General features: G+C 29.4%; 1 protein-coding gene and 1 long non-coding RNA gene across 2 annotated transcripts; both read left to right on the plus strand.

Moving 5' to 3' along the window:
• Window positions 1–702: 702 nt before the first annotated feature.
• On the plus strand, window positions 703–3,311 carry LOC145956900 (transcription factor MYB113-like). Its single transcript, XM_083072756.1, has 3 exons — window positions 703–1,358; window positions 1,769–1,898; window positions 2,275–3,311. The coding sequence occupies exons 1-3, from the start codon at window positions 1,259–1,261 to the stop codon at window positions 2,717–2,719; spliced, it is 675 nt and encodes a 224-aa protein (XP_082928882.1). The 5' UTR covers window positions 703–1,258; the 3' UTR covers window positions 2,720–3,311.
• A 13,792-nt stretch (window positions 3,312–17,103) lies between these two features.
• LOC145956901 (uncharacterized) lies at window positions 17,104–18,271 on the plus strand. Its single transcript, XR_014433278.1, has 2 exons — window positions 17,104–17,375; window positions 17,629–18,271. It is a non-coding gene; the product is annotated as an uncharacterized LOC145956901 (long non-coding RNA).
• Window positions 18,272–18,718: the final 447 nt, after the last annotated feature.

Here is an 18,718-nt window from a genome sequence, read left to right on the forward strand (position 1 = left end):
TATTTTTCATAAAAAAATTATAAAAAATATCTTTAAATTATTTTTCGCAAATAAATTCGTAAAAAAATGTTGTGATATTATTATTGCAAGAAAATTCGCAAAAAATTTCTACGAATATTTTTTTAAGAAAATTTGCAAGAAAATGACACTTTTCTAGTAGTGTTAATTTTATTTTTAAATTTTATTACTTGCTAGTTTCTACTTTATGTTTGTGAATTGCGAACCATTTCAACATTCAATCGTTTTATTAGACATCGATTCACGATTCATAATGTGGTCATAGATATTTTTACATAACCAATAAAGATTAATAAGTGTAGTAAATGAAAGAGTATAGTAGTAATTTTACAAAATTAATATTTGTTGTAAACGATGCAACATAATACTAATATTTTAAATTATTAATAAAGTATAAAAGAAAATAAATTAATGATAGATTGAAAAATTAAAATAAAACTTATTTTTAAACCTAAATCCAAGGTATATTTTAAAACAATCACATTCTAGTAAATAATTTGTGAAATTACCCCACAATAGTCAAAAAAGTCTAACTAGTCCTTCTCTAATATGCCTTTGTCTTTATCTCGGAATCTATGCATGCATGGACCGCAACTTTACATTTGCCCAAGCAACCTACTAGAGCTTCCCAAGCCATAATAAAGTCTATCGAAAACTTATTGATGGATAGTCACTCTTGTTTGGTGCAATGCTATACGGTACAATGTTACGGCCATGGTTCTCCATCAATTCCTCTCTTACTAAAAGGGTAGATGAAAACATAAGAAAAAAACTTTTAGGAGAAATCATTAAGATGGACCATGCTCTCTTTTCATTTAAAATTTGGTTTATGTTAGTGCCTAGTGGGGTGTTTGATCCATGTTATTAATTATAAGAGTGTCCTAATCCAAATGAGATGACAAATGAACTAAGGATACATATGGGGTGGTTTGGCTTTGAATAGGAATTAGATAAGCTTCTGTTGTGAGTACAGGTTTTGATTTTTCAAAGATCAGGACCACCATCATATACTTATGATGTCTATATAAAAACATAGAGCTTGGCTTCAGAGTTTCAGAAAGAGCCCTGGACCATTTACTATGATTTTGAGGCACAAAATTGCATATTGCTATTGCCTTGCTGGCTTGTTTGGTACATCGTACGTCGGGATACAAAGTGTGTATGTGCACATACATATATATAAAAGAAGTTGCTAGTGGATTTGAGAGAGTGAGGTAGTGGTCTTAGAGTTTGAGAAGAGATGGGTGGTGTTGCATGGACAGAAGAAGAAGATCACTTGCTCAAGAAATGCATACAACAATATGGAGAAGGAAAGTGGCATCGTGTTCCTTTACTGGCTGGTAAACTGAATTCAATTCAATCCCTTTTTCTTTTTTTTTTTCTTCTTCTTCTTACTGTGTCAGTTGTAAGCAAAAGAAATGCTCTACACTTCAATGGTAAGTTAAAAGGTGATAATTTATTAACAGTGAAATGGTTTGTTCAAGATTGGTAATTGGTTATGACTTGTGAGATTTATGTATCAAACCAATGCAATCATGGAGAAGAATCATTATCCACAAGAATAACAAAATTTATAGAGTAAGACTTAGGAACAACTCATTAATTTTTGAATTTGAAGAGTAATTGATTGTGATTATTTGTTTTTGAGTTTGACACAGAAACATAGTGATCAGTGAAATTTCCAAAAACATAATACTCCTATTTACAATTCTTTTTCCACTGACTGAATCTTAATATTGGTGGGTTGAAGGTTTAAACAGGTGCCGAAAGAGTTGTAGGCTAAGATGGCTGAACTATCTTCGTCCTAACATCAAGAGAGGAAATTTTGCGGAGGAAGAAGTGGAGATGATAATCAAACTCCACAAATTATTAGGCAACAGGTTAACTTAGATGATGTAGTCTTTCTTTTGGTATTTTTCATTGTGTGTTAGTCACTAACTAGGAGTGGGATATCAACAATAGCTCAGATTTTAAATTGTATTCACAGTCACAGATTTTTCTCGTTCTTTGATATTGTAGAAAATTATAGACAAATACGATCAATATAGTCATTACAAACACTCCAAAATCTTTGATGTTGAACTCTTCTTTAAACTTTAATGATAACATTATATGCTTTGTAGAATATATCTTAATATACCCATGTTTTATGGTTTTTATAGGTAATCATAAAGTAATAAAAGAATGTAACATATTAATCATCATAAAAAGGACATGAAAGATAAAAGTTTAAGGCATGTGCTACTTTCTTTTCATGTGGTCATTGATTGCAGGAAGGCTACCAGGAAGGACTGCCAATGATGTGAAAAACTATTGGAACTGTCATCTGAGTAAAAAACTAAATGTTCTCGAAGCTGAAGATACACAATTAGCCAGAGATGCCCAAGTCATTAGGCCACAACCTAGAAACATTGGTTCAGGCTCAGGGAAAAGAAGGGACCAGGGACAGTCTCCATCCGAGAAAGGAGTTCAACAAGAGAGTAGCATGTCCTCACTAACATTTGATCTAGAAGGGCATAACCACATGCTTCAATCACAACAAGATAACATATATGCATGCTTGGACCAACAGGGCAGCATTATTAGTGAGTTGTCAATGGATTTTCAGTTAGAAGGATTTGAAGCAATGATGAATGGGGAGGGTAGTAGCAGCCAATGGGATTGGGGTGATTTGCTCTTGGACATGGATTTGTATAAGTGAGGTTTCTCCTTAGATTGCTATGGAGAAGGCAATGTTGGTCTCATACTTTGTGTATCAATATCAAAGTTAGGGGTTGCTTCCACAAACTTTTTCATAAAGCACTTAAAAGAGAGAGAGAAAAAAACTAAAAAAAATGAAATAAATATTTTTATAAATTAAAATTGACTTATGCATAAGTTAAAATTAAAATTTTTAAAAAGTTAAGAAAATTTTTATGAATTAACTTATGCATAAACTAATTTTAATTCATAAAAAATTTATTTCATTTTTTAATTTTATTTCCATATAAGTACTTATGAAAAGAATTTATCCACCCAAAGTCTAAGAGTTTTGATGAAAATGGGAGCTAAATTGGTTATGTATCATGATTATGTCATCATTATAAAATCTAACTGCTTTTGATATTTTGACTTTTGTAGATGGTCCATCTTGTTACCATGAATCATTCATAAAATCATCTTCCATAGAAATAAGGTTGTCCATTTAGTCCATCCTAAGTGGTTAGTGGTATGCATATGGCTTTAGAGAAGCCACAGACTATCAAACATCACTTTTTTATTTAATTTATGCATTGTTAAATACTCTTTTTTCACACTTTGGTTTACCCTATACTCTTCTTTAATGCATCATTTCTTAGCCTATTTCTTTCTCTTTCAACTTAAACAATAAAAATAATGATTATATTAACGAGTACATTAAAGATATTAACTAAAAAATATTAAATATTTTTAATTGAAAATTATAGTACGTACAAATACATTAATAACATCGAATATTATATTTTATATTTTTTTATTAGATACAAATAGCAATTTTGTTAACTACAATAATAGGACTAGCCCCTGCATCTATAAGAAGATAAAACATCCATTACATTAGTAAAGTTAAATAACAGTATTAGATATCTCAAAAAAGTTCTGAATATTTTTATAATGAACAATAAATAAGAAAAATGATCAACTGTTTATAATAGTTAGCACCCTACTATTCAGCTATGCCATACATTGCTGCAATTTCTAGGAAATAACGAATGTTTAATTAAAAGGCCAGTTGTTTTGATTTAAAATATATATTTAAAAAATGGATTAAATATATTTTTAGTCTTTCAAATTTAAGATAAATTTATTTTTATCCCTCAAATTTAAAATTATTTTTTTAGTCATTGTAATTTTTAAAAATTTGTTTTATTAATATCTCAAATTAATAATAACATATTTAAAAATGATAGATATTTAAGACAGTTATATAAAATTTGTTGGATTTAATGTGATATATTCACTAATAAAGACATTAGTAGGTAAATTTTATGCGATAATATTTAACAAATTTACAAACAAAATTCAAGTGTAAGGACTAAAACGACGTATTTGAAAATTATAGGGACAAAAAAACCAATTTTAGATTTAAGAGACTAAAAAATTTTATTTCAATTTAAAGGACTACAAATATATTTATACCTTAAAAATATTTAATATGTAAATATTAACATTAGTTAAGTTTAATACATGATTGAATTCTTTATTTCACTTCCCTCATAAATTATTTAGCATTTGTCTAACGACAATAAGTTTTATGTTATCATCTGATTATCACTTCATTGATTTATGTCAACTATCAATATGTTACAATAATAATTAATATGTTACATTAACGGTCAACATATTACATTAGTGGTTAACCAATGTTAAATGATTAATTAATAATGTGATAAAATGTGCAAAATTTTAAAAGTTGAGTAATAAAATATGTAAATTAAAAAATTCATAAAATCATAAAATATAAATGAAAAGTGTGCAATTAAATATATTAAAAATACTTATATTCTCAATGCATTGTATTTTCAACTAATTCTATTTTTCGAATTATGGGTCAGACTAAATCTTATAAAATTAACTTGTAAGGTGAGTATTGTTCCACTTGCATACACAAACTTAGTGATTTAACTAATTAATTTGTAATCTTCAACACACTCTTCTACACCAAAGACTATAGATATTGAGTGAGTGGTCTGATAGTAGGTAATCTGATAAGACCGACAACATTCATTAGAATTATCGCAACTTGAATCACATCAGGAATGACAAAAAAAAATATTTTTAATGAATTCGTCACTGATATTTTATTTTGAAGAAAAAAGCATCGAAAAACCCTTTAGAAAATGTGGTCTTTGAAATCAGTTAGACTCGAAACTAGAGCTGTCAAAACGGACTATCCGGCCTGGCCTGGCCCGGCCCACCACGGGTTGGTCATTTGGTGAGCCAACCCAACCCGGCTCATTTATCAGTAAGCTCAAAAAAATCGAATCCGGCCCGGCTCACCACGGGTTGGTGGGTTAAACAGGTTGGCTCACCTTTAAAAAAATAATTTTTTTTCATTTTTGTTTTCTTAATATACAACTAAAGCCCAAAAATTTAAACTTATTTTAAAAATCTGAGATTCTTAATTAAGACATCCATAAATGAATCATTCATCCCAAACATTAAATGATAATTTTAAATACAATCAATCAAATCTAAATAATCTCAAATAGATAAATATAATCCAAAATCATCTTAAACTTCAAATATAATCCAAAATCATCTTAAATTTCAAATACAATCCAAAATTATAAAAATTACAAATCACAATCCAACATTAAATCATTATTGTCTCATGTTGGACTGCACCATGGCCCAATAATTATTGTATTTTTTTAAAAAAAAAGTTTAATCACGGGTTGGTGGGCCAGCACGGCTCACCACGGGTTCAACCCGGGTGAGTCGGGTTGTTAGTGAGCCGGGTTCAAATTTGACCCGTATTGAAATTTTCAAATTTTTTTCAACCCAACTCGGTTCGAACCCGTGGTGAGCAGGGTTGGTTCACCGGGCCAAGCCCATTTTGACCGCTCTACTCGAAACTCAATTACATGTAAAAAAGATATTAACACCTTACAACGTCTGTATATTAAAAATAATACTTTTAATTAATTGCACAAAATTATATAACTTTACAAATATTTATTTTACCCTAAGAAATATTTTTTGATCCTTTAATTAAAAATATATATGTAAAATAGGTTTCTTTTTGTATTTTTATTTAAAAAAAAACTTGGATAAAAATTTAAGCTAGCAAATAGCTAGTCATTAAATTCTAAAATTTGATAACATTAAAGATAGAATTTTTTATTCAAATAATATTATCAATAATAATTATTGTTGATTTTTCATAAAAAAAAAAACTTTTATTTTAACCTATGCATAAAAGTTTATAATAGTATATGATTATTCTATAAATTTTTATGATTTATGATATTAAAAATAGAAGTGCTACTCAATTAATATTAGAAATTATTGCATGAGTTAAGATAAATATTCGATTTAAGACTCCAAATATCAGATCTTATATATTAGAAACCCGAAAATTCAAGTTTTATTCCACTTTCAAAAGAAGAAAAAAACAAAAAAACAACAAAGAAATAAAACCATCAACTTTTTACATCATGTGACCCACAAACCATATCAATTTTAAATATTATTATTTATTATTTTATCGCTTAGAAATAATAAAAATAAAATAAAGGAAAAAGAAGCTACGCGTACATGATCAAAATTCACAAATATGCATCTTCCTTTTTCTTATTATAACACAAGATAAGAAAGATCTCAATTTTAAACATGTCATTCTTATCTAGAAAAGTAAAACAATATTATTGACATACTCATCAACATGGCGAAACAATAAAATAAATAAAAGAAAGGATAAAAAAAATTAAAACTTTAAGAAAAGACCTTGAAATCCAACAATGACATCGAGAACAACACTTGTTTGAAGGGGCGTTGCATCAATGAAGTCCAATGTTATGGTGACTATGTAATTGTATGGAACAAAATTTGCTCAATGATTTTCCCAAAGCTGATTTACTGTAGGAATACATAAATGTTTGAAAGCAAATGATTAATCACTTAGAGTAAAATGTGCTTAGTACGTATCATTTTAAGGAAAATAGGTAAAATCCACCCCTTTTACTGGAATTGTATGTCTCATTTTATAGTAGAATTGGTTCCCAACCAAATTCATAACTTTATTTCATAACTTCCTTTTTTTAGTTACTATGTAGCTGGTATATCCTTAGAAAAAGTCTTCACATAAATTATTCTCATTTATTAATTTTAAGATTTAATCTCTCAATTAAATAAAATTGATTATTTATAAGTAGAGATGAGAATAAATTAGACTAGATTAGATTTTGAATATATAAGTTGAGTCTGTTCTACAAAATTAAAGTTTAAGCTAGAATAAAATTAAAGTTTAAGCTGGACTTATTATCTATTATAGACTTTTTTTTATAGATCTGACTTAATTTTTTTAAAGTTTGATTAGATCAGATTATATTTTTAAAAAGGTTAAGTTATAAATTCTTATTTTAAATTTGATTTATTTTCATCTTATTCATCATAATAAACACTATTATTATATTTAAAATATAGAGTATCAACTTAATTCATTTATATAAAATTAGTTTGTAAGATAATTATTTAGAAGTTTTATCTCCGTGATTGGGTCAAGAAGGAATGTAAAAGCGTCGAAGTCAAATTTAGATACAGCAATAAACCCGGTTGTAAGCATGTACACATGGTTTGTAGGAGTAGCAGCAAGGACGCTAGAGACTAAAATTAGACTATGTTTGGCGTGAAGGTTTGACTTAAAGCTGTTTTTTGGGGATCATTCTGTTTCAGAAAATAGTGCTTAGAACAGTAGAAGAATTTTTTACTGATATAAAACTTTTTTTAAAAAATTTTACCAAAAAGGCATATGTACAACTTTATTTACACATCTAGAACTATTTACTGTACACACTCAGAATTTGGTTTCCGGGGAACCGAATTCTGAGCTTCAAATTTTTTTTTTTTGTTTTTTATGCTCAGAATTCGGTTTCCGGGAAACCGAATTCTGAGTAGTTTTAAATATATATATTTTTTTTTTGGTTTAGGGTTCAATTTGTGCAAATCTAGGAAGTGAAACGGCCCGTTTCGAAAACAGAACGGGCCGTTCTGCTTGCACATGTAGAGTGGTATTTTTGAAAGTGGAACGGCCATTCTGCTTCCAGATACTTTTTTGGTAATTTTTTTAAAAAAAATTCTATATCAGTAAAAAATTCACAGTAGAAATCTGATGCTGGAGCAGGATCTGTATGTCATATAATCCTGGCCTCCACTTTATGAGAGAAATTAGGCATAGGATTCCCATTCTGTAGAGTTCCCTAGGGATGCTACTGTAATTTGCAGCCTAGTTTGTGGGGCATGTACCATAACTTTTTTTGGTAACACACTCACTCTCAGATCTGTTACCTTACATCTTTGAATTTCATTACTATGCTTTACATTTTTTTGCTTTCGAATAATGAGCTAGTACACTACCCAAAAATATATATTCAAAACCTTCTATGACCCTAATCTTATTATCTTAACCATTCATTCAAATATGCATATATCTAAAGGTCCAAAATATGCCTCTGCTTGCTACTCAATTTTCAACCATAATTAAGTATCACATCCCTCGTCCTAATTTCTTCCTAACAAAAGCAAGAATTTTAACATGATATTCGATGTAAAGCTTATAATGAGAAATATGTGATAAATAAAGGGATAATTTACATTTTACAATGTTTAGGAAAAAAGAATTTAATAAGCATGTATTGTTAGTATAGAAATTAGTTTTATAGTGTCAAAATATTTTAAGAGGGCTTAAATATAATTTTTTTCCTTAAAATTTATTATTATTTTTTATTTTTGATTCTTATAACTTTTTTGTTGTTTTATTTATGATATTTTATAATGTTTTAAATTAAAAATAGTTCTTATTATCAACTATCATTAAAAAAAAATTTATGTGACAAACAAAATATATATTAAATTTTTTATATTTTACTTCATTATACAACATAGATAAGCTGATTTTAAATTTGTTTAGAAAAAAATTAAAAATACATTTTACTACACCCAAATCCTCCCCCTTACATTTGTGATTCATCTTCAATCCAAATCCGAAATTGTAAATCCTAAACTATCCAATCTAAATTTCATTTCCCTTGACGAGGAGCTTCTCACAATCTATAATTTCGACAACGACTTTAATTTCATCCTCAACGACCATCACCTCTACGAGGTTACTATTAGTTGTCACCTTCACATCATGAAAAAGTTCAACCTCACACTCAGGTAGTCCCCCATCCTATAGGTGCTCATGTGCTACAAGAGCATCCATTACTTTGTTGATGTAACAATCAATGTTGCTTCCTCTAAGAATAAGAAGAATTGTGCCAGTTGGCTTAAAACCATTAAGACTGTTTCCATCTACCATGACTATCATAGTAACAACGAGCAGGACACTTCATCTTCATCGAAGGAAGTAGGCTTGTGGTCCAACTTCAACACTCTTGATAGCTAAGACATAATCTTCCATAATTAAAAGAGGGTGTGTCTTTAAAGAGTATGATTAAGTGATAAGTAAAATGCGTTTTAAAATTTTGTCTAAATTAATTTAGCTATATGGTAATAATAAAGTGAAATATAATATATATTTCGTTTGTCGGATAAATTTTTTTAATAGAATTTGACAATGGTGACTATTTTTTAAATATAAAAGACTTAAATGAAATAACAACAAAAAAATTACAAAGAATAAAAATGAAAAAAATGATAAATTACATGTAAAAAAATTATATTTAAATCTTATAAAAAAATTAAATCTTATAACCTCCCTTATAAATGCTTAATGACCACTAGGGATGACAAAATTTTTGTATGATTTGATTTGGAACATGTTGCCTCTATTAATTGTATGTTTGGTAGATAGGTATAAGGTCATCACTATATAAGCAATCTAGCTTAGTAAAATTAGGTTGCTTCATGTGTATTGTTTGAAGGGGTTTCTTTGCCTAAATGTGTGCCTTGTGGATTTTGATCTCTAAATGATGAAAAGTATCATGGCTATGGATATACTCCAATGAAGCTTTATTGTCATAGTTACACTGATAGAGGTCATTCATTATTTTTCATGTGTTGTCTTGCCGATTAAGCACATCATTAAACTTGGGAACTCCTCTTGATGTCTGTATTGTTCTTTTATTGTCTGGTAATCGATTACATGTATAGGTAATCGATTACTAGACTCTTAAAACAATTGTTTCCTCAAATTTAGTCATCAAACAGTTAGCGAGGGATTCATCTCAGTTAGTGACGGATAAAATCCGTCGCAAATTGTGAGGGATTTAATCTCTCTCAAATAGCGAGGGATTTAATCCCTCTCAAATAGCGAGGGATTCTTTCATTCTCAATCCCTCACAAATTGCGAGGGATTTAATCCCTCACAAATTGCGACGGATTTTTATTAATTTTTAAACATTTATTGTTACAAATTAGTGACGGAAATTATATTGTTTGTGACGCCTTAATTCCGTCACTAATTGTGACGGAGAAAATAATCCGTCACTAAATATTTTGTGACGCCAAATTTTGTGACGGATTCATTTCCGTCACAAATTCCGTCACTAACTTATTTGTGACGGATTTTATGAAGTTTAGTGACGGATTTTTTCCCTCTCTAATTTTAATTTTTCTAGTAGTGTCTGACGTTAATAAGAACACGAATTCTCATGAAAGATCTCCAGAAATCTGAGGAATTCTTTACGTCGTAGTCCAAGAATTCTCCTATATAATTAGCAATACTTTGGCCGACGATCAAGGACATGAAACCCACTGGAAGGAGATGCACTTGGACCCAAAATGGGACTGTATATAGTGGTATTTGACTTGGGATATCACCTTCTTTTATAGTGCTGAGAATGAGTAGGTGACGATCAAAGGACCATGGACCTCCTTTGAGGATACGTTGCATGTCTATCTAATGGAAAAACTGGAATAGAAAGAGACCCAAGGCTATCTCTTTAATGGCTACTCCTCGTCTCGGTTGCCACACGTCAGCCATCCTCTCTTTCATTATTTGGGTATGTATTTGACGATCAGTTAAGAAGCGTCCAACCAGACTTAGAGAGAGGTTTGTTGAAGGGTTATCATGAGGGAAATTTGGGATGACCAGATCTGGTTCCATATCTTCATCGATATGCATGTTGCGTAGGTTGTCTTCCATGGTTCAGAGGTGTTGCGAGGTTTGTATATGGTGTTTAGAGGATATACGTGGGTTGGGAGGTTTGTATATGGTGTTTAGAGGATATACGTGGGTTGGGAATTAGGTGTAGAAAATGTCTCACGAGGAGAGAAAATGTCTCACGAGGAGAGAAAACGTCTCACGGAGAGAGAAAAATGACTTGTTCGTAAATTTTCACTTTGTTGAAATGATTGATCCAGAAATAATAACTATTAAGGAAAGACTGTTAAGTAAAAGCTAATATATTAATATGAATAAAAAATAAAGAATTACATAAATATATTTACAAAAGGGTTATTATTTGAATCAGACTAATTTAATTTATTTTAAAATAAGGTTATTATTTGAATTATAATAGGTAAAATAATTAAAAGAATAGAGGGAAAAATACATTAGCTTCTAAAAAACAATATATGTGCAAAAAAATTTATCAATGTCTTTATTAAGATCATTGACTCATTGTAATTGATTCTAAAAACAATATCCTTACTAATCATAATTTTTTGGTGAAGATGAAAATTTCAGACAGAAGAAAAAAAAAATTATACTATCTAACAATGAAATTTATAATTTATAATTTATGGAGATAAAAAAACCTCTTCATCCACCAAAATCATCTCCAAGGAATTTGTTTGCAATGAATTCGATCTTAAACTCTGACAACCTCCACAATCTTATTATATGAACTCTTATCTTCCAATCAATTTTCCCTGCTGCAATGTCCTTTTGTAATGTAAACCTTTGAACCATGTCCTCTAAAAAGAAGATAAAAGTAAAGAGGAATTTTTTTTTAATAATATGTTCATTATACATCAACATTGAAAAACCAACTTTTAAAATTAAAACTTCATAGAGACTTACCTAAAAATGGTTTTCCTATCATTGATAGAGAAAGTGTGAATCCTCATATTAGAAGTACAAAAGTACCCAAATCAGAAAGTCAACAATGTATATATGGAGAGAATATTTTTAGAAATAGAGAGTATGATGGAATATGATAATCAGAATGAAGTTTTGAAAAGAAAAATGTCTTAAAAATTAAAAGATAGTTTAGATCAATTGACATTAAAAAATTGCAACAATACATAAGAAATAGATATCCATAATTGCTTCTCTGAGTGGAAGACAAAGTGACGTATATGAAGCAGAGAGGAAGAGGAAGAGGAAGGGTTTATGGTATTATATGATTGAGTTCAGATCTCGTGTAATGTTTATCTGTTAATAAGAATTATCAATTGACATTGAAAAATTGTAATCAATGCATAAGAAATAAATATTCATAATTATTTCTTTGAGTGGAAGACAAAGTGGAAGCAATTTGATAGAAAACGTATAAAACAAAGAGGAAGGCGAAGAGTTTTTCTTCTGTCCAGAAGTACTAATGGTTTAGAATTTATTAAATTAAAATGTAAAATTCAGAATAATTATGATAAGATAAAGTTACATAAATACTCTTATTTTAAACTGAAAAAGAGAGTCACAAACTTCCTTCCTTTTATTATAATAAAGACAAATATTTCGTTATTTAGAATATTATAAAAAAACCATTTCACTTTTTGCAGAGCTGAAAAAAAATTGAAATTAAAACATTAGTATTGCATGCTTTCATGAGCTATTAATGAGAGATGTATGAGATCAAAACGAACAAACTAAATTTTTTTATACTTCAATAATTTTTTGGGTCCATATTCTAAAATTTTCCAATTTCGTCTTTTATAATAATTTTTTTTATTTTTACTTTTTCTGTCAGATTAACCTTTAAATCTAATAGAAAAAGTTAAAAAAAAATTAAAAATTAAAAATTAAAAAATCAAAGTAAAAGTAATTAAAATTTAGAGAATTAAAAAGAAAATTATTAAATTTTGGATGAACCAAAACTAAAACAATTAAAAAATTTATAAGCTAAATTTATAAAGTTTAAATTTTAATTTACATTGATACAACATTAGAAACCTCATTTTTTATGAACCAACTAATTTATTTTTTTTAAAAATAAAACCTTATGGAAGTTATGAAATGGTATAACAACTTTCATGAAATGAAAGAATTATAACAACGGAGGAGAACAAAAACAAAACATAAAATAAGACATACAAATTTGAGTGATTCTATTATTATATAAATTTTACAAAGTTGTGTATTTAATTTTTATGACTTTTTACTATCACTAATGCTTTCATTACAAGTTTATCTTTTTTACTCTGGATTAATGTATTTATTATATTTAAATGTTTAAAATTTATAAATTTGAGTAAAATAAATATTTAGTTCTTACAAAATCTAATGTTATTTTTTAATCTTCTTAATTATTGTCATTTTAATTTTAATTTTTTTAAAATTTAGTTGTTTTTGTTTGGATTCCCTCAAATTAGCTATTTTCATTTTAATCTTTTAAAATTTTATCTTTATAAATTTCTGGTTTTTCTATTTTGATCCTGTAGTTTTTTTTCTCCGTTAGACTTAACGGTCAATTTTTTTTTGTTACACGAGTAAAGAAAACAAACAAAAAACAGAAAACCAACAAAACTAGACAAACCAGTCTCCTAATTAAACACAAGGTACTCAAATAAACAACCAAAAAAAAAAATTCTAGGATAAAATTGAATTTTTAAAAAACACTAAAAGCAAGAACTTTGTACATTATAAGGACAAAACATTATTCAAGAAACATTTGTTATACTGTTATGTGAAAATTTAAAATGTTAATTATATTCCTTCAAATCAGTTCAATTAGTTATGTTGTAGGATAAAAAATTATGAACGTATAAAATTTATTTGGGACAAAGCTGCTGTCCTTTTCCCATTTCAAAGTTTATTCCTTCGTCCTCTCTGTGTCCTTACAAAGTTTACATGAATGAACAAAATAATTAAATTTAAAGGTGATGGTATTTTAGCCTAATATGATTCTATGAAAAAAAGACATGCATCAATTCCTTTGTTCACGAATTGATAGTTAAACAACCTACTGAGACCGTTTCCAAACTTAAGGTTAGGCAATTAGGCCGCAAATAACGACCCTGGTAGTGACAATGCTAGATTGTCTTTTATTGCAGACATAGTTGTTGGATATTAGATAAACTTCTTTTTCATGGCAACTGGAAAGGGTATTCCCATGAGGAATAAAGGAGATCACATTGGCGTGTCTAGAAGGATAAAGGGTTATTCCAACAAAGTTGAAAAGTCAGAAAAGTGGAAAAATTCTAATTCTAGAACTTATTTGGTCTAACTGATTTCATTTAAAGACACATTCTCATGCATATGCAATGCAAGCATAATGTCACTAGTTTCTTTCATTCTTTTCTAAGGATCTCTCTCTATATATATATCTTTTATACTTTTATTTAATAGTATTGTTAGAGTTCAAGTATGAATATAGTCTAATTGAATATTTTAAATAGTATATATGTAAATAAGACTTATTAATTTGATGCCTTAAGATTTTTGATTATGATGTGGTTTCAAGTCCATCTGTGTAATTTGTCCTAATACCACTATTTGAATAGAAGTTAAACCATGATCCTTTATTTGAGAAAAAGTTTATTGAAATACTACCAAAGTCTCACATCCATAGTCTTTATTAGTATAATGCCTTTTAGGTGATACCTCTATTTGACGGAAGGATTGTTGGATATTATTAAAGTCCCACATCCATAATCTCCATTGATGTCAGACTTTTTGAGTGATGACTAAAAATAAATTCATGAGTGTTTAAATTCAAAGTGAACAATATTATATCAATATGAAGACATTTGTGTAACAACTCTACTGCACAATAGATATATCTCTAAAGATTTAAGGAACTGGGCTCTAATGATTTTTTATCCATTAATCCAAGTTGATACTTAAGAATATTTACAAAAATTCATCCTATTCAACCAATTGAGTTAAATCTATTGGTTGAATGATAAAAAATTAAATACAATTACAATTTAGGAGTAAACTAGTTTTATTTTTGTTTGTTTGTTTGATAAGAAGGTTTAATTCCTTCCCATGAGGTTTACTCCTATAAGAATAAAGTGATATATTTGAACTAGATTTTATGTCAAGTTAAAGATCGAACTCCAATACTTAGTTTAACCACAATAGATATATCTCTAAAGATTTAAGGAATTGGGATCTAATGATTTTTTCTTCTTCTATTAATTGAAGTTGATACTTAAGAATATTTACAACAATTCATCATATTCAACCAATTGAGTTAAATGTATCAATTCAATGATAAAAATTTAAATACAATTATAGTTTAGGAGTAAACTAGTTTTATTTTTGGTTTATTTGTTTGATAAGAAGGTTTAACTCCTTCCCATCAAGTTAACTCTTATAAGAATAAAGTGATATATTTGGTCTAGATTTTATGGTCAAGTTGAAGATGGAACTGTGATACTTAGTTTTGTCACTTGGTTAAACTAATCTTCTATTTCTTCAAGTATTTAACATTAACCATGCAATAAATATTTTAATTTTTTTCTTTATTATTTCTTTCCATCACATCGCCTATTATATGACACTTTTCTATATCTTTCGAAATTACAAAAAAACAGGATGTGTAAATAACATTACTCTTGATTGTTCTCTGTTTCTGCTTACGCCCCTCTTTACCGGGAACATGTTATGTATGGACTTCTTTACCGAGCTCTTCCTTTTTCAGAAAATAATTATTTAATTCCTATTATCTCAACACTGTTTCGTAGGTTTAAACCATTTCTTGTTGCGTTTCAAGATTTAGAATAATCCTCCCATGTCTTCCCACATGACTTTCTGTAAAGTGATGGACTTACATTTTGATATTGAATCGGCTATATTTTTCCAAGATCAACGCTTGAAAGTGAAATTGAGTTGTATTTCTTTCTTTTCTTTTGTTCTTCCTCCTTATGCTTTCTTTTTGTGACAACTTAGTTGTTTTGAAGGTAAGTTATTCCACTTAAAATGTTTGTTTTAAACAAAATTTAAAACCAGTGATGCTATAGGTGCTGGACTCGTGAAACAAAATCTTTTATATATTATTAAGTCATGAAATTGTCTCTGGGAAAAATATATCAATGTTCACAAGCCACTCTTGTTAATGGTCATTGTCAATTTTCTTGCTACGTTTCCTAAATGGCAAATGCAACAATAAATTTCCTCCACAGGTACGTGATTTTACTTTCAACATATTAATGCATATTAGTTGCACCAGACTTTAAAAACTTATTGTGAAATAATTGGACGGTACATAACATGCGAAGTGTAACACATTTGAATGGTAAAATAAGTGCAAAATACTTTTATGTAGTGATTTATGGAGAAATAATGTTAAAATTATGTTTTGAGAAAGTAAATACAACGTTCTTTTACTTATTTGCTATTCGCTGTACTCGTGATTGCTTGGTATCTGATTTAATTTATTGTTAGCTTGTATGAATTTTCTGGCATACCCTGTTCTAAATTGGCTTCAAATGTTTTTTAGATGGCTAACACAAGTCATCAGTTATACGAGTACTCGTATATTATGAAGTTTTTTTTTTTAAAACCTTGTAAAAACTTAAAATCTATTTAAATATTGGAATTATATATAGGAATTTATCCTTTCTAAGGACACAAGTTTTAAAATCATAAAATTCTTCCTTTCCTCATAAATTCCATTGGTTTTCTCCTTTATCTTATCATCCGATATCTCTTAGTTCACTAAATTAAATACTAAGCTTTTATAATATTGTGACATACACACAACAAAAAATTGAAAACTCGTTACATAAGTCGTCTCTACTACATGTAAGTGAAAGAATATAATCACTACACTAACTTTTCAGGTTAATTGGTTTTCTCTCATTAATGCATATGGCAATTACCTTAAGCAAAAAAGAAGAGCAACAAGAAGTGGATATGAGGGTAATATTTATCAACATTATCCTAAGGTTGTGCAGCAAATATTAAAGTATCGCATTTTCATGATATGCATAATCTGCAAGAATCATGGCAACCATGTGCATTATCAGAACGTAAAGGAAGATAGGTCCCATTAATAAAAGCCAAATCAGCGTCAGCATCACACAACAACAAAAAAACAACATTCAAGGACTAGTCTTTCTCTAATAAGCCTTTGTCTTTATCTCGGAATCTATGCATGCATGGACCGCAACCTTAGATTTGCCCAAGCAACCTACTAGAGCTTCCCAAGCCATTAATAAAGGCTATCCAAAACTTATTACTCATGGATAGTTAGTTCACTCTTGTTTGGTGCAATGCTATATGGTACAATGTTACGGGCTTGGTTCTCCATCTATTCCTCTCTTACTAAAAGGGTAGATGAAAACATAAGAAAAAAACTTTTAGGAGAAATCATTAAAATGGATCAATGGACCATGCTCTCTTTTCATTTAAAATTTGGTTTAAATTATCTTTATTTGTCAGTTTTTTAAAAAATGAAAAAAAAAAACAAACCCAAAAAATAAATAAAATATGAAAAAGGGTGAGGGGGGTGGGTTTGCTATGGCCACCGCAAGTTGATAACGCTGAGTCACGAAAGAACCAGGTGAGTTGCACGTTTTTCGAGGATTTGGTGCTGGATTTGAGAAATTTAATGGGGTCGTTTACATAATTACTGAGGTGGAGTTTAAGAGGTTTCTGCGGTGGTTGTAGTTGTAATAAATGTTGGCAGCTATGCTTTGATTCTGATTAATTGTTAATAAATTTGTGTAGTCGTGGTCTACAGTATTATTTTTTTCGTGCCACGATGTTGATGTTTATCTTTTGTGGGTTTTGGGCTAATGTTTTTGTGCTTGCAGCGTGTTCGACTGTGCTGGTTCCCACTGGAGTGGCGCAGGCCCTAAATCTGAACGTCCATGACCAGCCGCAGCACTTGCAATGATTTAATTCCAACATGGTAAATGGTGAATATTATACAGCATCTAGGTGCTGCAGCTGTTTCCAGGGTGAGGAGTGATTATATCCTTTCGAATCAGAAGCACAACTTCAAGACTCAGCCAGTGGTGTACCATGAAATTAGGTTGCCACAGGAGTGGACATACTGATATGAAGCTTGTTGCTGAAGGGGAAGAATAGTATGTTTTTTTTGTAAGTAGGGTTATTTTGGAAAATGGGTAGGGTTTGGAGGGGGTAGAAATGAAGAATGTAGTCTTCTACAGAAGAATATTTTTTTGCCCTTTACTGATTTGGTGCTTTAGGGTAATAAACTAGAGTTTGGGAAGGCAATGCTTGCAATTTGGAATGGCTGAACCGTGTTTGCAGTGGGATTTACAGCTCCTTCCAATAACGTGGAATCCTTTTCTATCCCTTTTTTCTGTTCTTTTCTTTTTTATCCTCTTTGGGTGCACCGGATCTTCGCTCGATAGCCTTTGTTGGAATGCCCAGTTTTATCGGCAGGATTTGCAAGATCTTTCCTCAGAAAAGTTTGGATTTGCTGTTAAACTTGGCTCTTACAATTAACTCTATAGTACTTTTTTAGTCAATAGAAGTATAACATTTGGAAATAGAATTTCTAACAAATTAAACTCGATCATGTTAAGACCTCATAGAGTCATAGGTTACTGATCGACCAATTGCCTTACTCGATAACTGTTGACAAAATAATTTAGCTAGAATGGGTGATCGAATGAGGTGTTTATCTATTCGAAGCCACTTTATTTACTTGTGTTCATCGCATCATAGTTTAAAGGGATAATAGCGGATAGATTTTAACAACTTTATGTATTCCTTAAAATTATGCATATCATAACTACAACTGGTCATGCATATAGGGTTAAGAAACATATTAGAAATCACTGATGTGAGAGGGGGAAAGTGATAAAAAAGAGAGGAACATAAGAATTTAGGTAAAAAAGAAAAATGGGTGAAGAAATAAGGTTGTTTTTGTTT

The sequence above is a fragment of the Cajanus cajan genome, chromosome 4, assembly GCF_000230855.2.
Source record: "Cajanus cajan strain Asha chromosome 4, NIPB_CcT2T_4, whole genome shotgun sequence".
Taxonomy (NCBI): Eukaryota; Viridiplantae; Streptophyta; class Magnoliopsida; order Fabales; family Fabaceae; genus Cajanus; species Cajanus cajan.

What these genes read in the sequence shown, in the direction of transcription:
- LOC145956900 (XM_083072756.1), top strand. Translation starts at nt 1,259, where the DNA reads ATGGGTGGTGTTGCATGGACAGAAGAAGAAGATCACTTGCTCAAGAAA. An exon ending in TCGTGTTCCTTTACTGGCTG is followed by an intron (nt 1,359 to 1,768) that starts GTAAACTGAATT and finishes GGTGGGTTGAAG; the next exon opens with GTTTAAACAGGTGCCGAAAG. An exon ending in CACAAATTATTAGGCAACAG is followed by an intron (nt 1,899 to 2,274) that starts GTTAACTTAGAT and finishes CTTTCTTTTCAT; the next exon opens with GTGGTCATTGATTGCAGGAA.